Here is a 25178-nt window from a genome sequence, read left to right on the forward strand (position 1 = left end):
TGTAGCCTACCATGCATGCTCCTTCATCCATGGGATTTTCCAGGCAAGAGTACTGGAGTGGGTTGCCATTTCCTTCTCCAGAGTATCTTCCCAACCCAGGGATCAAACCCGGGTCTCCCGAATTGTAGGCAGATGTTTTACCCTCTGAGTCACCAGAGAAGTCTTAATAATGCATAATAATGTTTCACTGTTTTTTCCCATTCAACAAATATTGTAAATGTCTTTCCAAAAATATACTTTTAGTCACCATTTTTAATAACTGCAAAGTATTCTATTACACAGATCAGTTTTTCTCAACAATTTTTTCTCCCCAACGTGAAATATTAATAGCATAGGTACATTGTACCTCTTGTTTAGATTCTGTGGCCAAAAACCATTGTATTGACTTAGTCATATTCTCTCCTCCTCACACTCAAGAACCAATTTTGCCTCTGGTGACGATGCATGATAAAGTTGTACCAATACACCACTTGACATTTAGGTTGCTTCTAAAATTTACCTATTTCATGCTGTGATGAACATTCTTGTAAATATAAAACTGTGCAAAAGTGGAAATGGAATGTATGAGTCAAATGGGGTGTATTTTTTTTTTCAAACTTTAAACTTTTTATTTTGTATTAGGGTATAGCCGATTAACAATGTGTGGTAGTTTCAGGTGAATAGTGGAGGGACTCAGCCATATATGTATCCATTCTCCCCCAAACCCCCTCCCAAAGATGTGTATTTTTTAAAGACTTTGAATATATATTGCCAATAGCCCTCCAGTGTACCAGTCCAATGTGCATGGAATCCCACATCTTGGTGACTTCAGCCAAAATACCCTCTATTCTCCTCTAGCTCTGTTTGCAATTGAGGGCAAGCAGCATCATTCACCATGCTTGTCCCATCTGAGTCCTCTTCACACCCAGCAATAATTTTCCTTTTCAAACAAGTCCTATTGTGCCCTGCTGAAGACCTACCAAAGCCTTCCGTGTTTGGAGTTATGACCATTGCCAAGGCCTAAATGGTCTTTCAGGATTGGGCCTTGCCTACCACTGTGACCTTATCTTGGATTATCTTCTTCCTGTACTCCATTTCCTCTCCAGTTTTCTCAAACCAGTTAAAACTGGATAATGGAGTGTGTTACTTACCTTGACTCTTAGCTTGTTGGGGACGGTGACCAGGACCGGTGTCTACTTCTGTTGCCTGTTGATTCGTATCCCCCATGTGAGTGCATCTCCATCTGCGCTGGCCAGGCTGGTGTCCAGATCCACAGTGCCTGCTGGGAGCTCTACTGCCTGGAACACGGCATCCAGCCTGATGGCCAGATGCCAAGTGACAAGACGGTTGGGGGACAGGACTCCTTCAACACCTTCTTCAGTGAGACAGGTGCTGGCAAGCACGTGCCCAGAGCAGTGTTTGTAGATTTGGAATCCAGAGTCATTGATGAGGTTCGCACTGGCACCTACCGCCAGCTCTTCCACCCTGAGCAACTCATCACTGGCAAAGAAGATGCTGCCAATAGCTATACCCGAAGTTATGACACCATTGGCAAGGAAATCACTGACCTTGTCTTGGGCCGAATTTGGAAACTGACTGACCAGTGCACAGGTCTTCAGGGCTTCTCGGTTTTCCACAGCTTTGGTGGGGGGACGGGTTCTGGGCTCACCTCCCTGCTGATGGAACGTCTCTCTGTGGATCATGGCAAGAAGTCCAGGCTGGAGTTCTCCATTTACCCAGCCCCCCAGGTTTCCACAGCAGCAACTGAGCCCTACAACTCCATCCTCACCACCCACACCATCCTAGGGCACTCTGATTGTGCCTTCATGGTAGACAATCAGGCCATCCATGACATCTGTTGTAGAAATCTTGATACTGAGTGCCCAACCTACATGAATCTTAACCTCCTTCTTAGCCAGATAGTGTCCTCCATCACTGCTTCCCTGAGGTTTGATGGAATCCTGAATGTGGATCGGACAGAGTTCCAGACCAACCTGGTGCCGTATCCCCACATCCACTTCCCCCAGGCCACATCTGTCATCTCTGTCATCCCCTGTCATTCTGCTGAGAAAGCCTACCATGAACAGCTTTCTGGAGCAGAGATCACCAATGCTTGCTTTGAGCCAGCCAACCAGATGATGAAATACAACCCTCGCCATGGTAAATACATGGCTTGCTCCTCCTGTTGTACTGTGGTGATGTTGTTCCCAAAGATGTCAATGCTGCCACTGCCACCATCAAGGCCAAGCATAGCATCCAGTTTGTGGATTGGTGTTCCACTGGCTTCCAGTTCAGTTCAGTTCAGTCGCTCAGTCGTGTCCGACTCTTTGCGATCCCATGAATCGCAGCATGCCAGGCCTCCCTGTCCATCACCAACTCCCGGAGCTTAGTCAAACTCATGTCCATCGAGTCGGTGATGCCATCCAGCCATCTCATCTTCTGTCGTCCTCTTCTCCTCCTGCCCCCAATCCCTCCCAGCATCAGGGTCTTTTTTTTTTCTTTTTTCTTTTTTAATATTTATTTATTTGGCTGTACCAGATCTTAGTTGCAGCATGTGGGATCTGGTTCCCTGACCAGGGGTCGAACCTGGGTCCCCTGCATTGGGAGCACAGAATTGTAGCCACTGGACCACCAGGGAAGTCCCCAGGGTCTTTTTCAATGAGTCAACTCTTCACATGAGGTGGCCAAAGTATTGGAGTTTCAGCTTCAGCATTAGTCCTTCCAATGAACACCCAGGACTGATCTCCTTTAGGATGGACTGGTTGGATCTCCTTGCAGTCCAAGGGACTCTCAAGAGTCTTCTCCAACACCACAGTTCAAAAGCATCAATTTTTCGGTGCTCAGCTTTCTTCACAGTCCAACTCTCACATCCATACATGACCACTGGAAAAACCATAGCCTTGACCAGACGGACCTTTGTTGGCAAAGTTATGTCTCTGCTTTTTAATATGCTATCTAGGTTGGTCATAACTTTCCTTCCAAGGAGGAAGCGTCTTTTAATTTCATGGCTGCAATCACCATCTGCAGTGATTTGGAACCCAAAACAATAAAGTCTGACACTGTTTCCACTGTCTCCCCATCTATTTGCCATGAAGTGATGGGACCAGATGCCATGATCTTAGTTTCCTGAATGTTGAGCTTTAAACGAACTTTTTCACTCTCCTCTTTCACTTTCATCAAGAGGCTTTTTAGTTCCTCTTCACTTTCTGCCATAAGGGTGGTTCATCTGCAAATCTGAGGTTATTGATATTTCTCCCGGCAATCTTGATTCTAGCTTGTGCTTCTTCCAGCCCAGCGTTTCTCATGATGTACTCTGCATATAATTTAAATAAGTAGGGTAACAATATACAGCCTTGACGTACTCCTTTTCCTATTTGGAAACAGTCTGTTGGTCTATGTCCAGTTCTAACTTTTGCTTCCTGACCTGCATATAGGTTTCTCAAGAGGTTAGCATTAATTACCAGCCTCCCACTGAGGTACCTGTTGGAGACTTGGCCAAAAAAAAGTGAGCTATGTGCATGCTGAGCAACACCACAGCCATCACTGAGGCCTGGGCTTGCCTGGACCACAAGTTTGACCTGATGCATGCCAAGCATGCCTTGGTTCACTGGTACGTGGGTGAGGGCATGGAGGAAGGAGAGTTTTCTGAGGCTTGTGAGGACACGGCTGCCCTCCAGAAGGATTATGAGGTTGTGTGGATTCTGTTGAAGGAGAGGCAGAGGAAGAAGTAGAGTAATACTAATTACCATTCCTTTGAGACCTATAGCATGTCATACTCAGAGCTTCAGCATTAGCTAGCTGACAGGCATAAAAACTTTGACTACATTGTCCTCGCTTTCAACGGTGATCATGGGTTGACTTTTCCATGTGTATCTGTAAGACTCCTGTCCTGTCTCAAAAGTAGATCTTAAGAAAATACAAAAAACAAAAACCCAAAAACTGAATGCGGCTTCTACACCATTACAGGGGCGAAAACTTGTTTTACTTGTATCTACCCATGGTGGTACTCAGACAGACCTGTGCTGTGAGGGCAACTGGGATCAGACAAGGGGAGGGCTGGAGGCAACAGGAATGGTCCGTTTCTGCAGTGCTGCAGGAAATCAGGAATTATCACCAGTCTCGAACATCAAACTAGCGTCATATGAGCACACGGGGTGACCCACCTCGGGGGAAGCCATAACGGTTATCTGCTTAGTTTTGGGAAAATTAAGCGGGAACCTGCTCGAGAGAGGGAAGTCGGGCTCGCATCGGCGGCTCAACCTGCGCTCACGAGGCGCCCCACTCTCGTGCGAGCGCCCCGCCGGCTGACCCGAGGCGAGGAAGCGGGGGTCGCAGGGTGGGAGTTCGTTAGGGCAAAAGCGGGGTACGGGACTGAGGCACGGGTACGGAGACCCCGCGTGGGTCCAAGCCCCAGGCCCAACGGCGGCAGGTAAGGGGCAGTGGCGGCGCGAAGGCCTCGGATGCGCTCCGGGCGCCGCGGAGGTGGCTTCGGGTGCAGAAATATGCCGTTCCGCAGCGCCCGGTTGATCCCGGACTGAATCTAGGGAGGAGTACTGGCGGCGCGAGGGCGGGGAGCCTCTGTGCCTCCAGGTCGGTCAAGGACTGCGGATAACACGCTAGGGACACCACATCACAACCCAGAACCCGAAACTGTTACACAGTTCCTATAAAGAACTGGCCGCCGCCATTCCCCTCCCCCTTCTGACGGGTAAGTAGAGAGCAGTTTGAAGGAAGACGCACGCGCGAGAAACTAAATTAAACCGCTAAGGCTCGCTAATCGCGGTAAGGCGCAGGCGCAAAACAGCCCAGAGTGTTTAAGGAGGTGGGCGGGGCTGAACCAAATACGCATGCGAATAATAATTAGCTGGCTGGAGTGGGCCGGCTCGTAAAACTACGCATGCGTCCGAGCTCTGTGTGACGCAAGAGGGCGGTGCGGGCACCTGGGTGCGCGTGCGCAGAGCTTGTTCAAAGGGCCTTATTTAGGTTGCGCAGGCGCCCACTAGCCATTTCGTCTCTGCCGCGCCGAAGTTGTGTGAGCAGGTGAGTGTGTGTTGTTCGCTGTTTACCACCCAGCGTTGCCCGAGGCTGTCAGTTTTGCGAGGATTGCTTGTCCCTAGGTCTGTGTAGAGCGTGAGGGTCTTTGGCAAGGTGCAGGCTGCCGTTAGGAGCCAGGAATGGTTCGCCGAGTTGCGGCAGGCCGCTGAGGCCTACAGGCCGCGCCGACTCTATTGTGTGAGATGTCGGAGGAGGCGGAGCGGAAGCGACCGCCGCCATTTCCTAGCCTCCACGCTGGCGCTAGGCCGGGTTCCCCCTCGGCTTGAGGCCACGATAACTGATGCGCAGAGCAGCTTCGGGCGTCCGGCTGCTGGCAAGTGGGGCAATCGTTGTTACATTCGCCGGGGTCGGAACGTCCTCACGGGCTCGACCCATCTTGAGGCTCCGCGGGCAGTCGGGCCGTCTCGAGAGCGGAGGGCAGTTTCATTTTAACGTTTCTCCAGGTCTGACTGCCATCCCCCGTCTTGCAGTCTGATTCGACGCCAGCACCCACTAAGAGACGATGATGTTGGGCACCGAAGGCGGTGAGGGGTTCGTGGTGAAGGTCCGGGGCTTGCCTTGGTCTTGCTCTGCAGACGAAGTGCAGCGGTTTTTTTCTGGTGAGTCTGAAACAGAGGCTGGAGTTAAGCACCCGAGGCCGCAAGACGGGCGAGCGAGGAGGCGACAGCGACAACGGCGGGGCCGAGCCCGTGGCGCCCCCTAGTGGGGCGCGGGCGGCAGCTGTTCCCGTTGTCCAGCGCGCCCAGCCGGCTGCGGTTACGCAATGGAAATTGCGAAAGCCCCACCCGCCCGGCGCTCCTAGGGGGAATGCGGCCTCTGGCGGAATTTTTGTTTAATCTTTTTTAAGTATTTTTCTGTGGATGTTTTTTCTTAGAAAGGATAAATGGGGATAGACAGGATTTTCCCCGGAATCTTGGAAAAACTTGCCGAGCAGCTGATCAAATACCTTACAAATTTAACTGCTAACACTTTTCAAGTTTGGTTATTGATTTGAAAAGGGGCATTCTGTTTCGGAAAAAGAAAATATCGCTTCTTAATTTAAGACAGTTTTCCTGATCAGGATTTGGTAATTGAAGAGTTCGTGGTCGGCTCACTTTACAGTTGAGGGCACTGAAACCCAAGAAAGTTTTCTTGCCTGTGTAGCTTTTTTCCAGTATGTAGGTTTCCTTGAATGTCTGCCAGATGTCCTTGTTCTCATTATTAGTGTAAGATTAGACTGAAAGATAATATTTGGAAGAAATTTACAGGTTGAAAGGATATTTCTAGTATTGACTTACTATCTGAATTTAGTGTATGTAACGGAAAACGACATGTAAAACAAGAAGCAAGTACATTGGAAGCCACCTTGCAGTGAGCAAGACTGGGTTTGGCTTCAGCTGTGCGTTTGGAGCATTTTAGCTTGGTAACATTGATCCCCTTTCAGGTGAGTATTGGCCCTGCAGTTCGGATTTGAGCAAGAAACTGTGATGTTGCTTCTAGTAAGGTAAAACTGTCAAATACCCCGAATCAAAAGTCCAAACCAAGTGTATTCAGAAAAGACCATAAAATCACAAAGTCCAGATTGAAAAATGTGCTGAGGAGTTATTATTAAAAGTATGTTTAAGGGACACACTTGAGTAATGAGTTGGAGATAAGTTCGGTAAGAAACGGCTTTGAATATTGGATTTTCTTGATGGATTGGGAATGCATTTAGTGTAATAAGAAAGTTTGGTCATGAGAGGAAAACTGCTTAATTACTAAGACACCTTAGGAGTTAGTAATAATGTTGCTCATTCTAAGTTTTGCAAATGATTTGCTTTGTAGTGGGGGTATGTATAGGCATTTCATCTGTATCACCCAGAGGTGGTTTTTAGTTTTAAATTCTGTATTAACGGTTGTTTTCTTTCCAGACTGCAAAATTCAAAATGGGGCTCAAGGTATTCGTTTCATCTACACCAGAGAAGGCAGACCGAGTGGCGAGGCTTTTGTTGAACTTGAATCAGAAGATGAAGTCAAATTGGCCCTGAAAAAAGACAGAGAAACTATGGGACACAGATATGTTGAAGGTTTGATTTACATTGCCCTAGTAACAGTAAATAAAACATTAAACAAATAGAAATCTATCTTACCCCTTCTGAATTTTAGGTATTTGACCGCATGGAAATGGTCATCTAAGAGTTTATGGCAGCTCTTCCTAGATTATCTAAAGACCCAGGAAGTCTGAACGTTGTTCTATAAGTTTCCGAAGTTGACTAATTCTAAGCACCTCTTTCAGTATTCAAGTCAAACAACGTTGAAATGGATTGGGTGTTGAAGCATACTGGTCCAAATAGTCCTGACACGGCCAATGATGGCTTTGTACGGCTTAGAGGACTCCCCTTTGGATGTAGCAAGGAAGAAATTGTTCAGTTCTTCTCAGGTATGTAGTCGTGTTTGTTGTTGAGCAGTGAGTTCTGGCTAGCAGCTGGCAACATGTGATTGAATAGACTTAAGAGTTGAGAAGCTTAGCTATTTAAATAGGTTGTGAGTATATGCAGATGTTTTCTTCCTGGAGACCTTCAAATAATTTAAGCCCATCTTAAAGGTGGATTAATTATTTCAAAAATGCTAACTTTGCTTATATTTAGTATTGTAGTTCAGAGTAGATCTTTGAGGATTGTCCTCAACAACTTAACTACTTTCCTCACATTGCTGTTCAGCAAAATACTTCAAGTTAAAGGTAAGATCCCTTAACATTAGAATAGTATGTTAGGCTGTTGTAATTTATGGCAGGTGTCTATATTGTAAGACACAGTAGGTACTGGGGTCAGAAATGTCTCTAATGATCTCATTCTGTTTATGCAAGAAAGAAACATAGGGAAACAATTGGTTTTAGCCAGGGAATTAAACTTACTGAGAGGAAGTGTAGGTTGAATGTAGTTTTAGTATCTGAAGTACAGAAAGTGTTTTGAAATTGTTTTGGGCCTAAAGTATTTGAATGTTTAACAGAATGTTAGAGCGTATATTTTAAATATTGTTGCTTAATATTCATGATGTTATAAATTGGAATTAACAAATCCTTTCATGGTTTAGTGTAGTATGTATTAAAATTCTGACTATTAGATATGTATCAAGTCCTAATGTTTTGCCAGAATTTTTGAAATCAAGTCTATTTTTACTGTTTTTGTCTAAATTGGTGAGAATTGAATGCTATCTGTCAACATCGTTAAATATGAACATAATTTCATATCTTCTAGGAAAGTGCTTTAAGTCCTTTTTGTAAGCTTGGGAATGTATCCACGGAAAGGATTTTTCATAGACGGAATTTCCAGAAGTGAATCATACTACTGTTAGAGAATAAGAGTGCATGATTGTGCTGTGTTAGAGCAGTTGTTTGTTGAAAGCTTAGATTGTATGTTTGTCAAATGTATGACTAAGCAATGTTTCAATCTGTATATAAAATGTTTAAATATGTAATTTTTTAAAATTGAAGTTCCACTAACTTTAAAACATTGAAAAATATGAAATGAGGTAAAAGGTGTATCTTTGAATTTAGCAAAACTATTGTATTTAATGCTTGAAAATGTGTATAATTCTTGTATAATTCAACATTAAGTTGCATAGATAAATAAGTGTTCTTAATTGTTGAATTCTTAGTGCATCCTGTGTTCAAAGTTTTTTCTTGTATACCATGTCATGGGATGTGTTAAGAATTGAGCTATAGTTTGTAATAATGGAACTTCATATTACTGCAATGCTTTTTTTAAAGAGTACTTGTTGAAAGCATACCATTCACCTAAAGTTAAAATTCTGGTTTATTTAAAGCTATAAGAAGAATCATTTCTGGGCTTGTGATGTTAATATTGCCCCCCTACTGGGGTTATTTGTCCTTGGGTTGAAGGGTTGGAAATCGTGCCAAATGGGATAACATTGCCGGTGGACTTCCAGGGGAGGAGTACGGGGGAGGCCTTCGTGCAGTTTGCTTCACAGGAAATAGCTGAAAAGGCTCTAAAGAAACACAAGGAAAGAATAGGGCACAGGTGGGGATGGATGGTTGGTTGGATTTGTCACTTTTCTTATGGTAAACAATTAAATCCATATTCTCTCTGCTTAGAATCAAGGGAAAAAAATCTGATTTCATAGTCTATTTGATATTTTGCCACAATTTTCAAACTTTTGCAGTGTCAAAGTCCGATAGTACTTTGAGATTAAATTTTAGATTTAAAAATTGTCCCCAGTTAATTTGATCTACTTCACAATTTTGTAAGTTTCCTAATTAGCCCCAGTCGGTGGAGTTGAGAGACTATGGTTTTAAAAATGTTAATGCAAACCTGGCTTTAGCTGTAATAACACCCACCTAGTAAATTAATATTACCATAAGAAAATGTGATACTTTCTGATCTTGTTTTTAAAGTTGAAATGCAACAAACTTTTTCTTGCTGTATAAATATTCTGCATATGTATTAATAAGCATAGCTTTCAAGAAATTGTCACAAAAGGTTTTATTCTCTTTGCTTGTGACTATTTTTCATTGAAGCATGCGCTTACCTATGCTGATTCCTACTAAAAGCATAGGCTGGGGAATTTATTGGCGGAAGGAGATGTGTAGTGTGGGCTAGACTGTTGGTGGAGGCTGGCTTTTTAGCCCACTTGCTATACATGATGCCAATGGATTTAAGACATGAAATGTTGAAAGTTGAGTGGAATTCTTTCCCTCCTAAGACATTTACAGTGCTCCTCTCTACCCCTAAGGTTGGGCGCTCTGCCTCAGAGGAGGACATTTTTCTCCTGTAAAGTTTACGTTAAATCTTAAAATTGAGTGAATTTCTGGTCATTGCCTATTGCAAATATAAGAAATCTGGCTTTAAATATTAGTCAGTTTTATGGCTATGACTTCATTGTTTTCTTGTGTAACTAAATACCTGTATGAAATGAACTAATGTTTTCTCTCCCTTCCCCACCCCCTTCCTCATGAACAATGCTTTAGGTATATCGAAATCTTTAAGAGCAGTCGAGCTGAAGTTAGAACTCACTATGATCCACCACGAAAACTTATGGCCATGCAGCGACCAGGTCCCTATGACAGACCTGGGGCTGGCAGAGGGTATAACAGCATTGGAAGAGGAGCTGGCTTTGAAAGGATGAGGCGTGGTGCTTATGGTGGAGGTATGTGGATTCTCCAAGTGTCATGAGGTCTGTTCTTTATGAGTGTTTTCATGTAGTGATAGTACTTTTTGTCTTTCAGGTTATGGAGGCTATGATGATTATAATGGCTATAATGATGGCTATGGATTTGGGTCAGATAGATTTGGAAGAGGTAAGGTAAGAATTGAATTTCTCTTCTGAGGGATACTTACACTCTTGTTCATCTAGACCTCAATTACTGTTTTTCAGGAATGTCAGATCACAGATACGGGGATGGTGGCTCTACTTTCCAGAGCACAACAGGACACTGTGTACACATGCGGGGATTACCTTACAGAGCTACTGAGAATGACATTTATAATGTAAGTGGAGGATAGATTGATAAAATTGTCTCTTTCAGTATAGCAGTAAAAACATGGTTGTTATTCTACTTAAGTGAAGCAGCATGTTAAAATTTTGTTTCTTGTAACAAGGTTTGATTTTGATTCTTTGAAATACCTTGTATTTAGTTTTTTTCACCACTCAACCCTGTGAGAGTACATATTGAAATTGGTCCTGATGGCAGAGTAACTGGTGAAGCAGATGTCGAGTTTGCAACTCATGAAGATGCTGTGGCAGCTATGTCAAAAGACAAAGCAAATATGCGTAAGTGCGATTTAAGGATTTTGGGGTCTCTTTACAGATAGTTGTGTGACTAATGATTATAACAGGAATACTGAGGATGTGAAAATTTTTTAATCCAGTGATAGGGTTCTGTGGATCTTTAAAAAGTTCTTGGGTGGTGTGACTAAAACGAATTTGATAAGAACACTGACTTAAGGTATATGCTTGATTGACAGACTTAAGCAATATAGATGAATGCCTGACTGCTTTTTAAAACCTGCATGAAGTAAATCACCTGAGAACAAGCAGCTAGAATTTTTTTACTAAAAGTAATAAGTTCACAGATCAACTTAAAAGAAGTTAAAAGAGCTTATCTTTCTTTCACCAACAAACATTTTCAAACTTTTTTTTTCTCATTTCAGAACACAGATATGTAGAACTCTTCTTGAATTCTACAGCAGGAGCAAGCGGTGGTGCTTACGGTAGCCAAATGCTAGGAGGCATGGGTTTGTGTAAATATCACTTTAGTGTCTTTTTTTTAAGCTAACCTTGTATGCCTTTTCTCTCATTTCAGAACACAGATATGTAGAACTCTTCTTGAATTCTACAGCAGGAGCAAGCGGTGGTGCTTATGGTAGCCAAATGATGGGAGGCATGGGCTTGTGTAAATATCGTTAGTTTTTTTAAAAACCAAAACATTTATATTTATATAAGTCAATTTATATAAGTTAAGTTAATTTATATATAAGGGGTTTAGCAAAATTTAGGCAAAGAAAAGTTTTGATTTGAATAGTATGCATTAAATGTTTGTGAGTTACATAAAATGCTTAGAATAGATAAGTTGGTTTGAAGTACTTTTGGGGGAGGGGACTGTAGAAAGAAACTAGTTGAGTTGTTTAAGTATGATGTATAAGCCTAAGATATTTAGCAAAAAAGCACAGGATCAAAATAAATTGTTGGGCATAATTAGGTGTTCAGTGATACCTGTGTATTGAAACACCCTTAATATATGGAATCATGGGGGACAATCCCATTAAGTCCAATTAAGCAGTTTCATAAGGTGTTGTCAAAATGCCTCTACTACTTAAGGAAACGTGGATTCAGTCCTGCTGATGTGTATACTTTTTGACCTTGTGTTTTTTAAGTGTTTGACTAGCTCATATGATGGATAGAAAGGTAGTCTGATCATAGGTAATAGGCAGAAGGTGGTACAGTGGGTTCTAGTGATGTTAAGATCAAGACTGGAAAATAATAGATTTAGAATTACAAGCCGGGTACCACCAGGTACCACATTACATAAGAAACAAGGTTCTAATGTTCTCTTAACTTAACAGCAAACCAATCCAGTTATGGTGGCCCGGCCAGCCAGCAGCTGAGTGGTGGTTATGGAGGCGGCTATGGTGGCCAGAGCAGCATGAGTGGATATGGTAAGTGTTTTTTTAATATACTTAGAATAAGTTTCAGGCAGGTTTCTTTAGTTGGGAATGTTCAGGCTCCTTTTTTGGTAAAATTGGGTTGTTAAATGTATGTTCTTGATCCTAATATAAATATTCAAATAGCTTAATTTTCAGAATCAATCATTGGGAGGGGGAAGTATTCTATGAATTCAAAATAGTCAATATTGCAACTTTGAATAATGTTGAGCCAGAAAACATCTGCCTCCGTTTGTTAAAACATTAAAGTCGTTCTCTTTTTCTGTCTTTTTGTTAGCAGTAAATCCATGTTAGATGGAGGGAGAATTTAGAATGGTGGTTGGGTTCAAGACCGTATTTACTAGTCAGTTAACCTAGGATTGGTTTTATTAATTAATTTTTTCAGTTGGTCTAAAGAATGGTGATTTTGGTATTATAGTCTTACCCTACAAAATCCTTTTGCAGACCAAGTTTTACAGGAAAACTCCAGTGATTTTCAATCAAACATTGCATAGGTAAATATTTTCTCAAAAAATATAATTTAAATTCCCAATAGCAAATACTGATATGTTGTAATAACACTTTCTATAGCAGTCAATGGCTCTTATTTAACTCCATGGAGGCTGCCATCTTGGGCACAGTGAGTTGCCTTTAGTCCAACTCTGTTGTCTCACTTCCTGCCCACCATGAATAGGAAAAGCAAGAGATTGCCCCTGTGCTCCCTATTCATATGTGCCATCTGATGGACACATTGTGAATGTTTACGGTAAATTTTTTTAAAATGCTTTGTTTAGCTTTAAAAACAACATGAAGTAATTTTGCAATTTTTGAAAAACACTAGTTTTCCTTTAAACTTTTTTCAACGTTGATCCTGAAGCATCCAAGTAAATGGTAGCACACGAGTCTGGCAAGTTGGTACTGCAGAGAAAAGGGGTTTATTGAGACTTGTTTGGAGTCGGGAGTCCCTTTTCCCAAACATGCTTCTCGCCACTTGGACAGCAGCCCTTTGTACTCGTATACTTTTTAAACTTTTTTTGGAATGCTATATTTTAGTTGACTGCTACTGTGATACTTACCCTGACTTGTCACATTGATCTCTCTGCAGGCAGCCAAGGAGCAGTGAACAGCAGCTACTACAGTAGCGGGAGCCGAACGTCTGTGGGCGTGAACGGAATGGGAGGGATGTCTGGCATGTCCAGTATGAGTGGTGGATGGGGGATGTGATCGATCCTGATCGCTGACCTTGGTCAACGTTTTTTTAAAAGAAAAACTTAAGTTTTAACAGTTTTGCAATACAAGCTTGTGATTTATGCTTACTCTAAGTGGAAATCAGGATTGTTATAAAGACTTAAGGTTCAGTATTTTTGAACACACATTCATCTAGGATGTAACAACTAGGTTGGGTAAACTATTACTGTTAAATAATTTTCAGCTTTTCTCAAGTTAGTTCTATTGTAGGATGTACTTAAGCAGTAAGTGTATTTAGGTTAAAGCAGTTGAATTATGTTAAATGTTGCTCTTACATTACATTGAACACTGTCTGGATGCATGTTGAAAGACATGCTTTTTTGTAAAACTCAATATAGGAGCTGTGTCTACAATTAAAAGTGAAACATTTGGCATGTTTGTTAATTCTAGTTTCATTTAATAATCTCTATGGCACGTAAGTTTAAGCTTTTTTTTTTTTTAAGTTAATGGGGGAAATTTGACACACAATACCAATACTTTAGGATTTTGGTCTTGGTGTTTGTATGAAATTCTGAGGCCTTGAGTTAAATTTTTCATTGTATTGTGATTTTCCTTTTAGGTGTATTGCGCTAAGTGAAACTTGTCGAATAAATCTTCCTTTTAGAAACTGCACTTTGTCTGGTCTGTGCTTCAGTGTCATGTGGACTGTTTCTTGGTGCTTTATTGCTGCCTGGGGTGTAGGTGAACAGTGACCCGCGTCTCTGGCTGTGGCAGACAGGCTTGGCAGTTGTGGATGTTGTGTAGATGACTTCAGACTTCTCCTTCCAGTACAACTGAAGGTAAATTAAGCTTTGGGGGCCTGTGGAAGGTCTTTGTTTGGCCTGGCTGCACAGGATGTGATCTGAATTGCCTTTGACTTGCTAAGCACTTGCACAAGGCCAAGGGGGAGGCAGAAGTGTCCTCGTGCATGTCTGTGGAAGCGTTTGAGCATGGCTGAGAAAGTGCCAGAGGCAGTCTTGTGGCACCTTTTGAATCTTCTATGAGGTACCTTCTAGAAGGAGCTAGCTCATAGAGGACTTTGAAATGAGATTCAGTGTTTTATTTTTGCTTCACTCCTCAAGATCAAGTCTGCTTAGGAGCAAAATTATAAAGTATAAAACTATCAGGTACTTCTGAGAACAAACAAATGATTAGTTTAGCTCTGTAATTGAAATCTTTATTGTAGGTAAAACTCAATGGCATTTGCTAGGAAAGTAGTAAGCAATACAGGTATAGTTCTAGAATTAACCTTCAGACACTTAGCACTGGTAATTTGGGAATTTCCACTCATTCATCCTCCCTCTAATAGAAATTAAGTTTGCTGCATCGAGGTTAGAATTCAGAATTGGAGCTGTGAACATAGGCTTGTGCAGTTCAAAGCCATTTTTTTTCTTGCTGACAGTGCTGAAGGTATGATTAGTATGGTGAATGTAGAAAAACTGCTTAGAATGATAGCACTTCTTGAAGATTGCAGTTGGCAGCACTACACGAAGATATATTGAAGGACTCTGCAGATCCTCTTGCCCTTCCACATGCTCTGAAAACGGTGCATACCTTCAGTTGGGTTGGGGATACAGAAGTATTCTAATGTTATATAAATTATCTTCTGCAGGCTCAGAGAGAATTTTCTGGGGGTGTACTGTTAGAGCATTGGTGTTCTAAACCTAGTAATGCCCTTGAGATCTTTACTTGGTCTGTGTCTGGGGAGATCAAGGAGTGTTCCTTCATCCTCCCTAGTCCTTTATTTTTTTAACAACATCTTTGTTGAAGAAACTTGAAAAAACACCTAGAAACATTGTGTTTCTTGGAACACCGTACCCCATGGACCAGCGTCATCACCTGAGAGTCTGTTAGGAAAGGTCACAGTCTTCAACCTTGGTGTCATTTGTCATGATCCTTGCCCCTCCACAGTCTGCATTTAAGCTGGAGAAACACTGCCTTCTGTCTGTCCCTTGTTTGCTGCCAAACCGGAAACCGCTCCAAAGTTCAGGTGCATGATGGATATCTCAAATTCTTTCCATGCAGCGAGATACTTAGTCTCCAGCACTGGCATCCTCTGAATAATACTTGGGGCAGGGGGGCAGGGGCAGCTTTTAGAAATCAGGATGATAAAGGAAGAGCACTTGGTGTGGTAGTGGTGGGAACTGTCAGAACTGTCTTGAAGGAGGGAGGTACCCTGCCCCCCTTCTGTGTGCAGATGAGACACAGGCTGAGACGTGACTTAAGGCTCCCCAGCAAGTTGGAGTAAAAATTGGGTACACTGAAAACGGTACAAATCTAACGCTAGACCAGTTGGGTGAAGTGTGGTATGTGAACTTTGGGAAAAGCCTGGGCCCTGAATGAGGTTAAGAAAGCTGCTCAGATTAAGTTAGGGAAGAGGAGAAAGTCCCTTTTTGCTGCCATGTGCTTCCTTGGTTCAGTTCACTCAGTCGTGTCGTTGACTCTTTGCAACCCCATGGACTGTAGCCTACCAGGCTCCTCCATCCATGGGATTTTCCAGGCAATAGTACTGGGGTGGGTTGCCATTCAAAAATCTGCACTTCGGAATGAATGTAGCTTTGAAGCAGGGTACACAGTTTTGGACCTCACGTCACTGAACCTTCCATATTTCCCATCTGTAACAGGTGTGTTTAGGGGAGCAGATGTGGAATCATCCAGGCTGTGGGTGTGCCTTGTGCTAGGACAATACAGAAAGAAGAGAGCCAGGCTCTAAGCAGAGGCTGGACAGCCAAGGTCAGAACACTGGTGGGAGGTGGATGCGGGCACCGGAAAGAGGCCTTGCATGCAGAGGCCTTGCATGCAGATGGACTGACCTGTCTGGATTACAGTGCTTGTTACACCTCTGTAACCTGAAAACTCAAGGCCATTAACTGGTGGAGGGAATTTAGGGGTGTGTGTGTGCGCGTGTGTGTGCAAGCATGTGCTCAGGTGGGAATCCAGAGGAAGGCTCTGAGCCAGTTTTCCACAGCCCACAAATACCTTGAAATCCAAAATGACTGCCTGGCAGTGCTTCCCTACAGGTGCCTCCATCTGTAATTAACTACACTAACTCCCTATTAGATAAAGGAATACATTCTGAGCTTTGGCGAGATACTGCCGCTATGCCTGTTGAACTTTAACAGCTCAGCTTGTCCTTTATTCAGCTGGGCAGCAGCCTGCACCCCAGAACCCAGCAAGCTCAGGCCTCTACCTCAGGTGCAGCCACCCTCACTGAGGGCCTCTAGTCCTGAAATGGCGGTTGTCCTGGGCATCCTGTGATGCTGACATAAGCTCCTTCATTATTTATACCAGAATGAAAAATAGTTTTATTGCAGGGCTAATGATGGATATTCACAAGGGTGTGACTTTCTTGACTCAAGCAGGGAAGGCATGCTGGGGTGGTGGGGAGGAAAAGGAACTGATTACTACAACTAGTTGGGCTGTTGCAAAAGAGGTTAATGCTTTGGAAATTGAAAAATGATAATAGCAAAATCATGAAGTTACATCTGAACCAAAGCCGGTGGTGTCAAGTGAGAATGTCAATCCAGAGGAGTTGATTCCGTACAACTTGGAGAGGAGAGGCACAAGTAGCTTCCAGTCCCGTGTGCTGCGTCCAGAGGGCCCGCAGCCCGGCTTGGGAACCAACCTTCCAAGTCCCTGACTAACTCAAGACCCAGAGAGTTTGGCACTGTTCTGAGGCTGCCCACAGACATGAAGATAGTCTGGCAACTGGTCTAGAAAGCAGGCCCTGCTGAGGCCCCTGCCTTAGGAGCTGGTGGAGGAGGAGCACCGCTGAAGGAGCAGGGTGTGGCAGCTGTCACACACCCGGACTGGTCTGGGGTAGGAGGGCAGGGCCAGCTCGTTACTGGAGCACGTGTTGCAGAAGATGTGGCCACAGTTCCGGCAGTGGTGCTGGAGGATGGAAAAGAGGCAGTTACAGAATGCTGTGCTGCCTGGGTCTGCACACCCACTCTAGTTGACCAACCTTTAAAAGTTCAATACTCTAAAAATCCCTCCTCCAGAGGCTTGTGTCATTTTGAAAGGGGTTCTTCTAGACCTCGTGTTTCTACATTTCTGTTCCTGTAAAATCCATGGAGTGTTGGAGGGGGTGTCCAATGGCATGAGTAAGGTTCTTTTTCTTTGTGTTTTATTAGACTTGACAACTCTGTCAGTTGGCAGTCAATGATACGAGTGCCTGGGTATGTTCCCTGTAACTGCTGCATTCCATGGTGGTGACCCAAGGTTTCTTTAGCCTGCCACTCATGAGAAGTCCTTTAATAAAGGCTCTCTATTTTGTGTGACATCTATATCTTGCCCTGCCCAACTGGTCAATCAGGGCCTGGTCAACCTTGGACTGAAGGCTGGGCCCAAGACCTGTTCCTGGAACCTGAGGGCGGGCTACACAGGCAGAGGTAGATTCACTGGGTGCAAATGCCCTGCCCAGATCGCCACCTGGCTGCCTGTCTTAAGACTTACTGTCCATAGGTTCCCGGTAGATTCTGGTTTTGTCTAACTAGGCCAGATTCAGCTTATACACACACACCTAGACCACTTCTGCAAACAAGCAGCCCCAACTCCAAAATCACTGACAGGACTGTGGTGGAGACAAGGCCTGTGCTAATGGGCTGAGGTCCCTGAAGCGGGGTAGGCTGGGAAGTCATCTGCCGGCAGACCAGTGAGCATGAACCCAGTGCAGCGGGCCTAGTCCTACGGGCCTTCTCCAGAACCAGGGCCCAGGCAGGGTACCAGCTTAGTCCCTGGGCGAGCAAGTGGAGGGCTACCCCACATACCTTTCTCCGGGAAATGGAGAACTCCTTTTCACACTGCTTACAGTGTGTTGCTTCATCGTCTTTCAGCCAAGTATGGCCCTGAGGAAGGAAGAACACACAATCCTATTTTATGGCTTGGCTCCCGATGAGCCTTTAGCTATGTTCATCCTTCAGCCCAGCATCCACCGTCCCTAATAGCACCTGGTTTGCTTCTGAGGGACTGCCTCTTCTGCACTAGAAGTGGTCCCAGGATTGTCCCCCAACGCTGACCACAGCTGGAGCTTGTGTGCTGCAGCCTACCTGCCCTGTGGCCTCCTTGTCTCTGCAGGTTGCCAGATTCTCCATCCTCACATTAACCTGAGACTCTTCCAGTCCCTTTCACCAAGCGCCCTAGGGCTGAGGTGATTAGAATCAGGGTCTGGTGCTTCTAACTCCAACCCTGGCAGCCAGACTAGAAAATCTGTGGCAGCAGTCCCCACTGAGAAAGAAGGCCAACGTGCTGCGGAGACGGGAGGTGCTTCTCCATACACACTGACGTCCTGATTGTCAGAGCTTCATGGGGAAGCAGAGGAGGCAACTGAAGCTTAGAGAAATGCCTTTCTGGAGGTCTTTCTAAGGGAAAACAGATATGCATTTGCTTGTCTCGGACTGAGCTGTTCAAAGGTCAAGCGCCCCAGGCACTTTAATGGCGCCTTGGCTTCTGTTGACTATTGCTTTCCTGATGACACAGAGATTTGACTGGGAGGTGCAGCACAGGCCCGTCATGCTTTCAGCCTAGTGTTCCACAGCTCCAGGAAGCTCTAGGGTCCCATTTTATGACTTATCCTCCCACTAGCACTGTCAGCTGACATTTTGCGCAAACACTTGTTTATATCTGCAGGGGATAAAAACAGCTCACAGCAGTGACATCTAAGGAGCTTTTCAGTCTACAAGGGAGGATAAAATAAAACTGAATTGCAAGTCCAGGCTGCTGTTAGTTGCTGTGACAATTTGCTGCTTCTGACCTGAGGCGGCCTGGTAGTCAAGTGCCTAGAGACATAAGGGTCTCTGCTTTAGCACGTGCCACAGGGTGCCTTGGGAAGAGGCTGTGTGTACACTGCTGCCAGAGCGGGGCTGAGGCTGAGGGTCAGAAACTCCTGCCCTCTCCTACTCCACTCTCGGCCTCAGCAGGCTAGCTCAGCACCACACTGGGTCACCAGGACCACATGTTCCTGCTCTCTTAAGTGGCCTGTGCCATTCTGCCCTCCCCAGAATGGTTCAGAAACTTGGCTCAGCTGAGGGCTTAAGTAGTCCCCGGAAATGGCACAGGGCACTTTTATGGGCCAGTGTGGCCTCTAGCACCTCACCTGGAGGGAAAGGTCTTACTCTGATCATTTAAAAAAAAAAGGCAACCTGGATCTCTTTCTGCCACTTTTCATTTCCTTCATTAGGGCACCGATGATCTAGGTCTAATGTCAAACTGCAGCTGACAGCGGGGAAACCAGAACCAGAGGACCTCGGTTCCTCTAGGACCAGCTTAGTCCCTGCCGCTTGTCCGCATCACCATCTCACCATCACCAGGGCCTAGATACACAGCTCTGCGCAGCATTTTTTTTACCTGTAAATAAGTGATGGGAGCCAGGAACCAACCACATATTCTCACCTGACTGTTGTGAGAAAACCTAAGAGCATGCTAATATATTAGCGTGAGCTGACTGATAGCTACTAGTAGTGATTCTTAATAACACTAATAGTCCAGTACCTTCAGTGCCTTATTTACTTCTTTGATGTCTTCCATCTTCAGCTTTGATCTTAAAAAGAAAAGAGAGAAATTCACAGCCTCACTAAGAGGGACTTTCAAGCTCTCATGAAGTAAATCCACAATAACTTTTTGGCTTTGTGAGGGCAACAAGACTATAAGAGAGGAACGTGATAACATGAGTTCTTATAGAATAACTTGTTTCCACCTTTTTATAATCCCAGAGTCATCTCACTGTATTGGCTCATTTCTGGGTCAGTCTTGAGGCTGAGCCTCTGGACTGAATCTGGCCCAATATATAAACTATTGAGTTGCGGCAAGGATTTAAAAAGGCTTTGAAATAGCTGCAATCATTTAAAAATTGAGAATTACCTCATAAAAGCCCATGTTTCTGGCTTCTCCGAGCAACTATTCCCGCCTGTGACATGTGCGAGGAGCAGGTGCACTCCCTCATCAGGTGTGGGACCCTCATCTGTAGGCCTCTCACTAGCCCCTTTCTGGCTGCCTGCTCTCTCTAGATTGTTTGTTCTTGTTCCATTCTCATTAGTTGGTGGAAGAATAATTCCTTAGTTCTCCACATAGAAGACAGGACCGAACACGGTCTAAAATGGCAGAGTTAAAGCAGATAAAGCAAAACACTGTATATGTCAAAGCCCTTTTTTAAAAGCTGGGGTTAGCTTAAACTGTCACTGGATTGGCCTAACCTAAGTGTCAGAGAGGCAAGGCTCTGAGTCACAGGTTAGACTTCTAAGGAAGGACGAGGAAACCAAACATCAAAGCCTTTGAAAGAAAACACCCTGTGGCTTCCAGGAATGCTTGCAGAAGGGCTCCTCCCCTCCCCTGCCCGGCTACAGGGCTACAGAAGCAGGCGAGTAGACAGACAGGGCCAGAGGCTGCCTGAGATGGGCAAGGTCAAGATGGTAGTAGCCTCAACATATAAGAACTTCCCTGGGAAATACAATTTGAGAATCCAGATGTTCCCAAGATAAAACTGGGCACCTGGGTCTGCAGCTGGTGGAGGCATCTGAGAGTAGCTTTCCCGTCTCTGCGGTCCGGTGTGGGCTTGCGGGAAGAGGGGAGCGGGGAGGAAATGCGAGTCTGGCCGGCTCTGCTGACACAGCCCGGCCGGGAAGGGCACTGGCGGTGGGCTGGGCAGCAGCACTGCGAGGCTGCTAAGGGCAGGGGTGCCTTTCCAAGGCCAGAGTCTGTCTGCTTTTCCGAGGCCTCTGCCTCACTGGGAGTGTGTCTCTGACTCTGCCGTTTGTCCACGTGAAGAGGACAGGCAGGAGAAGAAAGATGGGACTAGCCCTGTGAGAAGGGGGAGGGCGCCCTGAGGATGCCTCCCTCTCCCTCTCTCTAAATGCTACCCAAATCCAAGAAGCTAGCACCACACCAGCTTCCACAGCTTCCACTGCTGGTTCTCAGCAGCCTCAGGGAGCCCTCAGAGCCGCCCGGGGCTCTGAGCGTGGGGCAGACAGCCGGCCTTGTCTGCTCTCCGAGGGCTCCCCTCAGGCGGGGCCAGCAGCACAGCACACTCCGCCTGAGAGGGACCAGTGGCCCTGAGCTGGTCTAGAAAGAGCCGGCGAATGGGAGAGGATGGCAAATGGGCAGCATCTTCACGTTAAACTCCTGAAAAGACCGCCTTCTCATCAGCCATAACATCCTTCCCTACGCTGTTGTGGGCCAGCCCGCTGCACTGCTGGAGACCTTCCAGCTTTCCAGACAGAAAACTCCCAAGTCTGCACACATGTGTGCTCCTTCAGCGGCTCTGGTTTCCTCTCCTGTGAGCTCCCGTCTCTGGTCACACTGTGCCCCGCGCCGGGCCTGCGCCGGGCTCTGCTGCTCACTGAGCCTGCACCAGACTCAGGAGGGAGCCGCGAGCCAACCTGGGATCTCTGTGGACTGACGGGAAAGAGGAAGGCTCGTTTCTCTGACAGACAGCCCTACTGGGTACCCGGGTGGGGCCAGACCCACCCGCGAGGCAGAGGAGGGAGGTAGACACTGACAGCTGGTGACTTTTCCCTTAAGCCAGTCTGAACTGGATTTCTGTCACTAGCAACCAAAAGAGCTGTGACTTGAGGAGAAAAAGCTACCCACTTCGTTTAAAAATGCAACAGTCACACAAACGGGCAAGTTACACCGTCCACGGTGTGACCTAGCAAACTGTCCAGAGCAGCGTGGCAGGACTGGGACGCCAGGAGGAGACCTGTTCAGTCAGAGGGCAGACAGCACTGCAGAGGGCGCACTCCCGCAGCATCCCTGCTGGCGGTGGACAGGTGGCCTCTGGCGAGGCGAGCATACAGGCTCCAGGGAGGGAAGCGGCGCCAGGCTTGCACCGTGGCGGGCCCACAGTCTCAGGCCACAGCACTCCCTCGAGCTAAACACACAACCCTCTATCACCCACCTGGTTCCCCTGGGACACAGACACTCAGTCTGTGACCGTAAGACTTCCGGTCACCACAAAAGGCTGTTCCCGATAAATTAATCAACCCAAGCCAGTGCTGTGTCCATGAAGCCTGACTTCCTGGGCAGGGGATCCCCCTGAACAGCTGGCACGCCTCCCTGATTGCCCTTCCCTCCTTGGACAAAAGGACACAGGCTTGGGGCTTGAGGGATGCAGTGGGCAGGCTGGCATGACTCTCTAGGGGGAGGTGGGCCTGGTGGCCCTGATGTGGGTGGTAGACAAGGGGAGTGGGTTTCTTACTGGCTGAGGTGCAGACCCATTTCCTGGAGGGCTTGTTCCTGCTCATCACAGATCTTCTGTAACTCTGCCTTCTCGTCCTGGAGCTCCCGCAACTCCTAAAACAAACAAACCAGACGCCTGACACAGAACTCAAAGTCCTTTTTTTTAAAAAAGGTTTAGTCATCACAGTGACAAGCAGGTCAGAATGTTTTTTTTTTCCTTTTTTTTATTTTTTATTTTGGTTATGTTGCATGGCATGCAGGGTCTTAGTTCCCTGACCAGGGACTGAACCTTCACCCCTCTGCTGTGGAAGCATGGAGTCTTAGCCACTGGACCACCAGTGAAGTCGCTAGAATGTTTTGTAAGAGCAAGAAACAGTTTTGTTGTATCAATCTCATTCACAACAGGGTTATTTCCAGTTTCTCTAGAATGGACAGATGGAAGGGAAGCGCTTCATGAGTGGCTCTGCAGTGTGGAATGTAGGGCAGGAAACATTCAAGACAGATCGGCACAGAGCAAAAAAAGTTTTTTCTGTTTCTGTTAAAAGACAGATTTGTATCAGGGAAAGCTAGTTTAGGAATAAATTGTTTTTTTTGGGAAGAGCTGGTCAAAATTTTCTGAAAATAAATGAGCAAGGCTGATGAAAGCCAAGATCTGGGATCTCCTACGTGGTCCTGAGGGTGGCAAGCCCTTCCAGGGGCCCTGAGCCACAGAGCGAAGCTCACTGGGCACGATGCTGGCGACTCTGTAAACTGGGGTCAGCACACCTTGGGGCCCTGAGCCACAGCGTGAAGCTCAGCAGGGACGATGCTAACGACTCTGTAAACTGGGGTGAGCACACCTTGAGGCCCTGAGCCATGGAGCGAAGCTCAGCAGGGACGATGCTGACGACTGTAAACTGGGGCTGGCGAGGGCAGAGACGAAGACCCGGAAAAGTAACTTGGGTTTTCAGGGCTGATCCCAGGGCAAGCAGTAGGGCTTACGGCCTGAGTGGTGGGCAGTGCCCACCTCAGCCACCCCTGGGCCTTCTGCCCCGGAGACCGTTTAACACGGGCTCACAAGGGCATGCTAAGACTTCCCGGTGAGGTTAGATACGCTGTTACGTTTCTTCTGCAGGGTATGTGTAATCTGAAGTGAAGGGGGAGTGTTCCATCATGCAGAACTTTCTAGAAGTTCTTTCCTCCCATCTCTGAGCTTGAGTGGCTCCTGGAAGCTCTCTCCTCACACTAGCAAGCCCCACGCTGGGCCTAGCAGGCTCTCCCATGAGGGACTCTAGCTACTTCCCAATAGAAATCAAAGGGCTTTTATCTCAGACTGCAGTGGTGCCCATTACTGTGCTCAATGAGACAAAACCCGTGTCTGGGAGCTGCCCCAGCAGCACGGGAAGGCTGCATGGGGCCGCCAAGCCCTCCCTTCCCTGCCGTCACATGCTGGGCACGCAGCCCTCCTCTCTGGCCTTGCACTGGGATGGCCCCTCACACTTCCGGGCGGTTCTGCATGGCTGGCCCTTGCTCACCACTCAGTTCTCTGCTTAACCATCACTCTTCCCAGGCCACCCTCCAGCCCGGTGTGGGGACACGCTCCTGTGTGCTCATCTTCATCGCCCTCATCACTGAATCTCTCTGGTCTGCTCGCTGGCTTATGATCTGTCTTTGCTTTTCCTCCTGAAGCAGAGGCTCTGAGGATGTGGGAACAGTGTCCCGGACCCAGAGCCGGCGAGTGCACAGCGGGGACGGACTCTGCAGCTGCAGACTGAACAGTCATGTGTGCGTCTCACTTGCTGGCTTGGGAGACTCTTGGGCAGGAGTTTCTGGAGATCTAGAAGCTCTTTTTCTACCCAAGACAGTCCATCTTACCTTTTTTAATCCTTCTACTTGTTGTAGCTCTGCTCGGAGTAAAGAGGAAGTGTCTTTCTCATGCTGTAATTCTCGCTGAAGAGCTTGTCTTTGTTCTTTTTCTGATTTCAGCTCTTTCTCTAGACTTGCGCTGTTTATGCACAGTGAACTTGAGTTAGTCTCAATGAGCGATCTTCATGGAAACGCACAATCCACAACCCAAGTCACCACATAAGAAACAGGGGATTCACAGCAATCTGAATTGTGATGTGAGCATACAGACCCTTCCACAAAGCATTGAAATAAGGCTCCCTCTCCTCCCAGGGCCATCTGCACCTCCATAAGAAAGACCAGGAACACGTCAAGGAAAGCAAGCAGAGGCACCCATTTGACAGTTACACAAACGGAAAGGGAGGAAAAGAGCAGCTAACACTTGTGGCTGCACACACAGAACCTACTACTGAGGTGGAGACATTTACTCTGCAACATGTATCCTGCTTTTCAAAGGAGCCAGCTACCAGTGGAGGATACTGGGGGGCTGGGGACAAGGAAAAAGCTACTAAGGGGTGGCAGTGAGTTTCAGTTGAATCCTGATGCCTTTCTCACCAGCTGAGTAGCCTGGGGGACTATACTGAGCCCCCATGAAGTCATTTTTCCCATTTGTGAAGCGGGGAATAGACACCGCATCTCTCCTAATCCTAATCCTAGCCTTGCAGGGGTCACCTGTGAGGTGGGACACTGTCTGCCCCACTTGGGAGATGGCCTCCCCAGTCCTCGCCACACCACGAAGCCACC

At 46.1% G+C, this 25178-nt stretch overlaps 2 protein-coding genes and 1 pseudogene across 19 annotated transcripts in view; 2 read left to right on the top strand and 1 right to left on the bottom strand.

The window, feature by feature from the left end:
• The first annotated feature begins 1292 nt into the window (after positions 1-1292).
• LOC136155645 (tubulin alpha-1B chain pseudogene) lies at positions 1293-3715 on the top strand (annotated as a pseudogene).
• A 1220-nt stretch (positions 3716-4935) lies between these two features.
• HNRNPH1 (heterogeneous nuclear ribonucleoprotein H1) lies at positions 4936-14012 on the top strand. Of its 11 annotated transcripts, none has more exons than XM_065917277.1 (14): positions 4936-5019; positions 5478-5633; positions 6924-7079; positions 7289-7432; positions 8894-9032; positions 9980-10158; positions 10238-10309; positions 10366-10499; positions 10647-10782; positions 11163-11222; positions 11315-11404; positions 12075-12167; positions 12618-12667; positions 13258-14012. In XM_065917277.1, exons 2-13 carry the CDS (start codon positions 5537-5539, stop codon positions 12665-12667), a joined length of 1350 nt encoding a protein of 449 aa, XP_065773349.1. In that variant the 5' UTR covers positions 4936-5019; positions 5478-5536; the 3' UTR covers positions 13258-14012. The 11 variants fall into 11 exon arrangements, with proteins under 11 accessions (XP_065773349.1, XP_065773351.1, XP_065773353.1 ...); XM_065917279.1 differs by having other exon boundaries at positions 11315-11374; XM_065917281.1 differs by lacking the exon at positions 11315-11404 and having other exon boundaries at positions 11163-11252.
• A 528-nt stretch (positions 14013-14540) lies between these two features.
• RUFY1 (RUN and FYVE domain containing 1) overlaps positions 14541-25178 on the bottom strand; it is a 65580-nt gene continuing 54942 nt past the window's right edge. For 5 of the 8 annotated variants that reach the window (XM_065917269.1, XM_065917265.1, XM_065917266.1 and 2 more), the window contains 5 exons: positions 24405-24534; positions 22570-22664; positions 19869-19917; positions 18149-18226; positions 14541-17270 (listed from right to left, as the gene is read on the bottom strand). In XM_065917269.1, coding sequence (XP_065773341.1) covers positions 17124-17270; positions 18149-18226; positions 19869-19917; positions 22570-22664; positions 24405-24534 — 499 coding nt within the window. In that variant the 3' untranslated portion in view covers positions 14541-17123. Of the gene's footprint in view, positions 17271-18148; positions 18227-19868; positions 20928-22569; positions 22665-24404; positions 24535-25178 lie in introns of those variants that run through there. The other 3 variants (XM_065917264.1, XR_010660832.1, XM_065917267.1) reach the window with 3 other exon arrangements.

Source organism: Muntiacus reevesi, chromosome 1 (assembly GCF_963930625.1).
Source record: "Muntiacus reevesi chromosome 1, mMunRee1.1, whole genome shotgun sequence".
NCBI lineage: Eukaryota > Metazoa > Chordata > Mammalia > Artiodactyla > Cervidae > Muntiacus > Muntiacus reevesi.

Excerpts from the sequence above, each read along its gene's own strand:
- HNRNPH1 (XM_065917272.1), top strand. The coding sequence starts at position 5,537 with ATGATGTTGGGCACCGAAGGCGGTGAGGGGTTCGTGGTGAAGGTCCGG. Across the intron at positions 11,405-12,074 it reads GATGGGAGGCATGGGCTTGT|CAAACCAATCCAGTTATGGT; the intron begins GTAAATATCGTT and ends TTAACTTAACAG. Across the intron at positions 12,168-13,257 it reads GAGCAGCATGAGTGGATATG|GCAGCCAAGGAGCAGTGAAC; the intron begins GTAAGTGTTTTT and ends ATCTCTCTGCAG.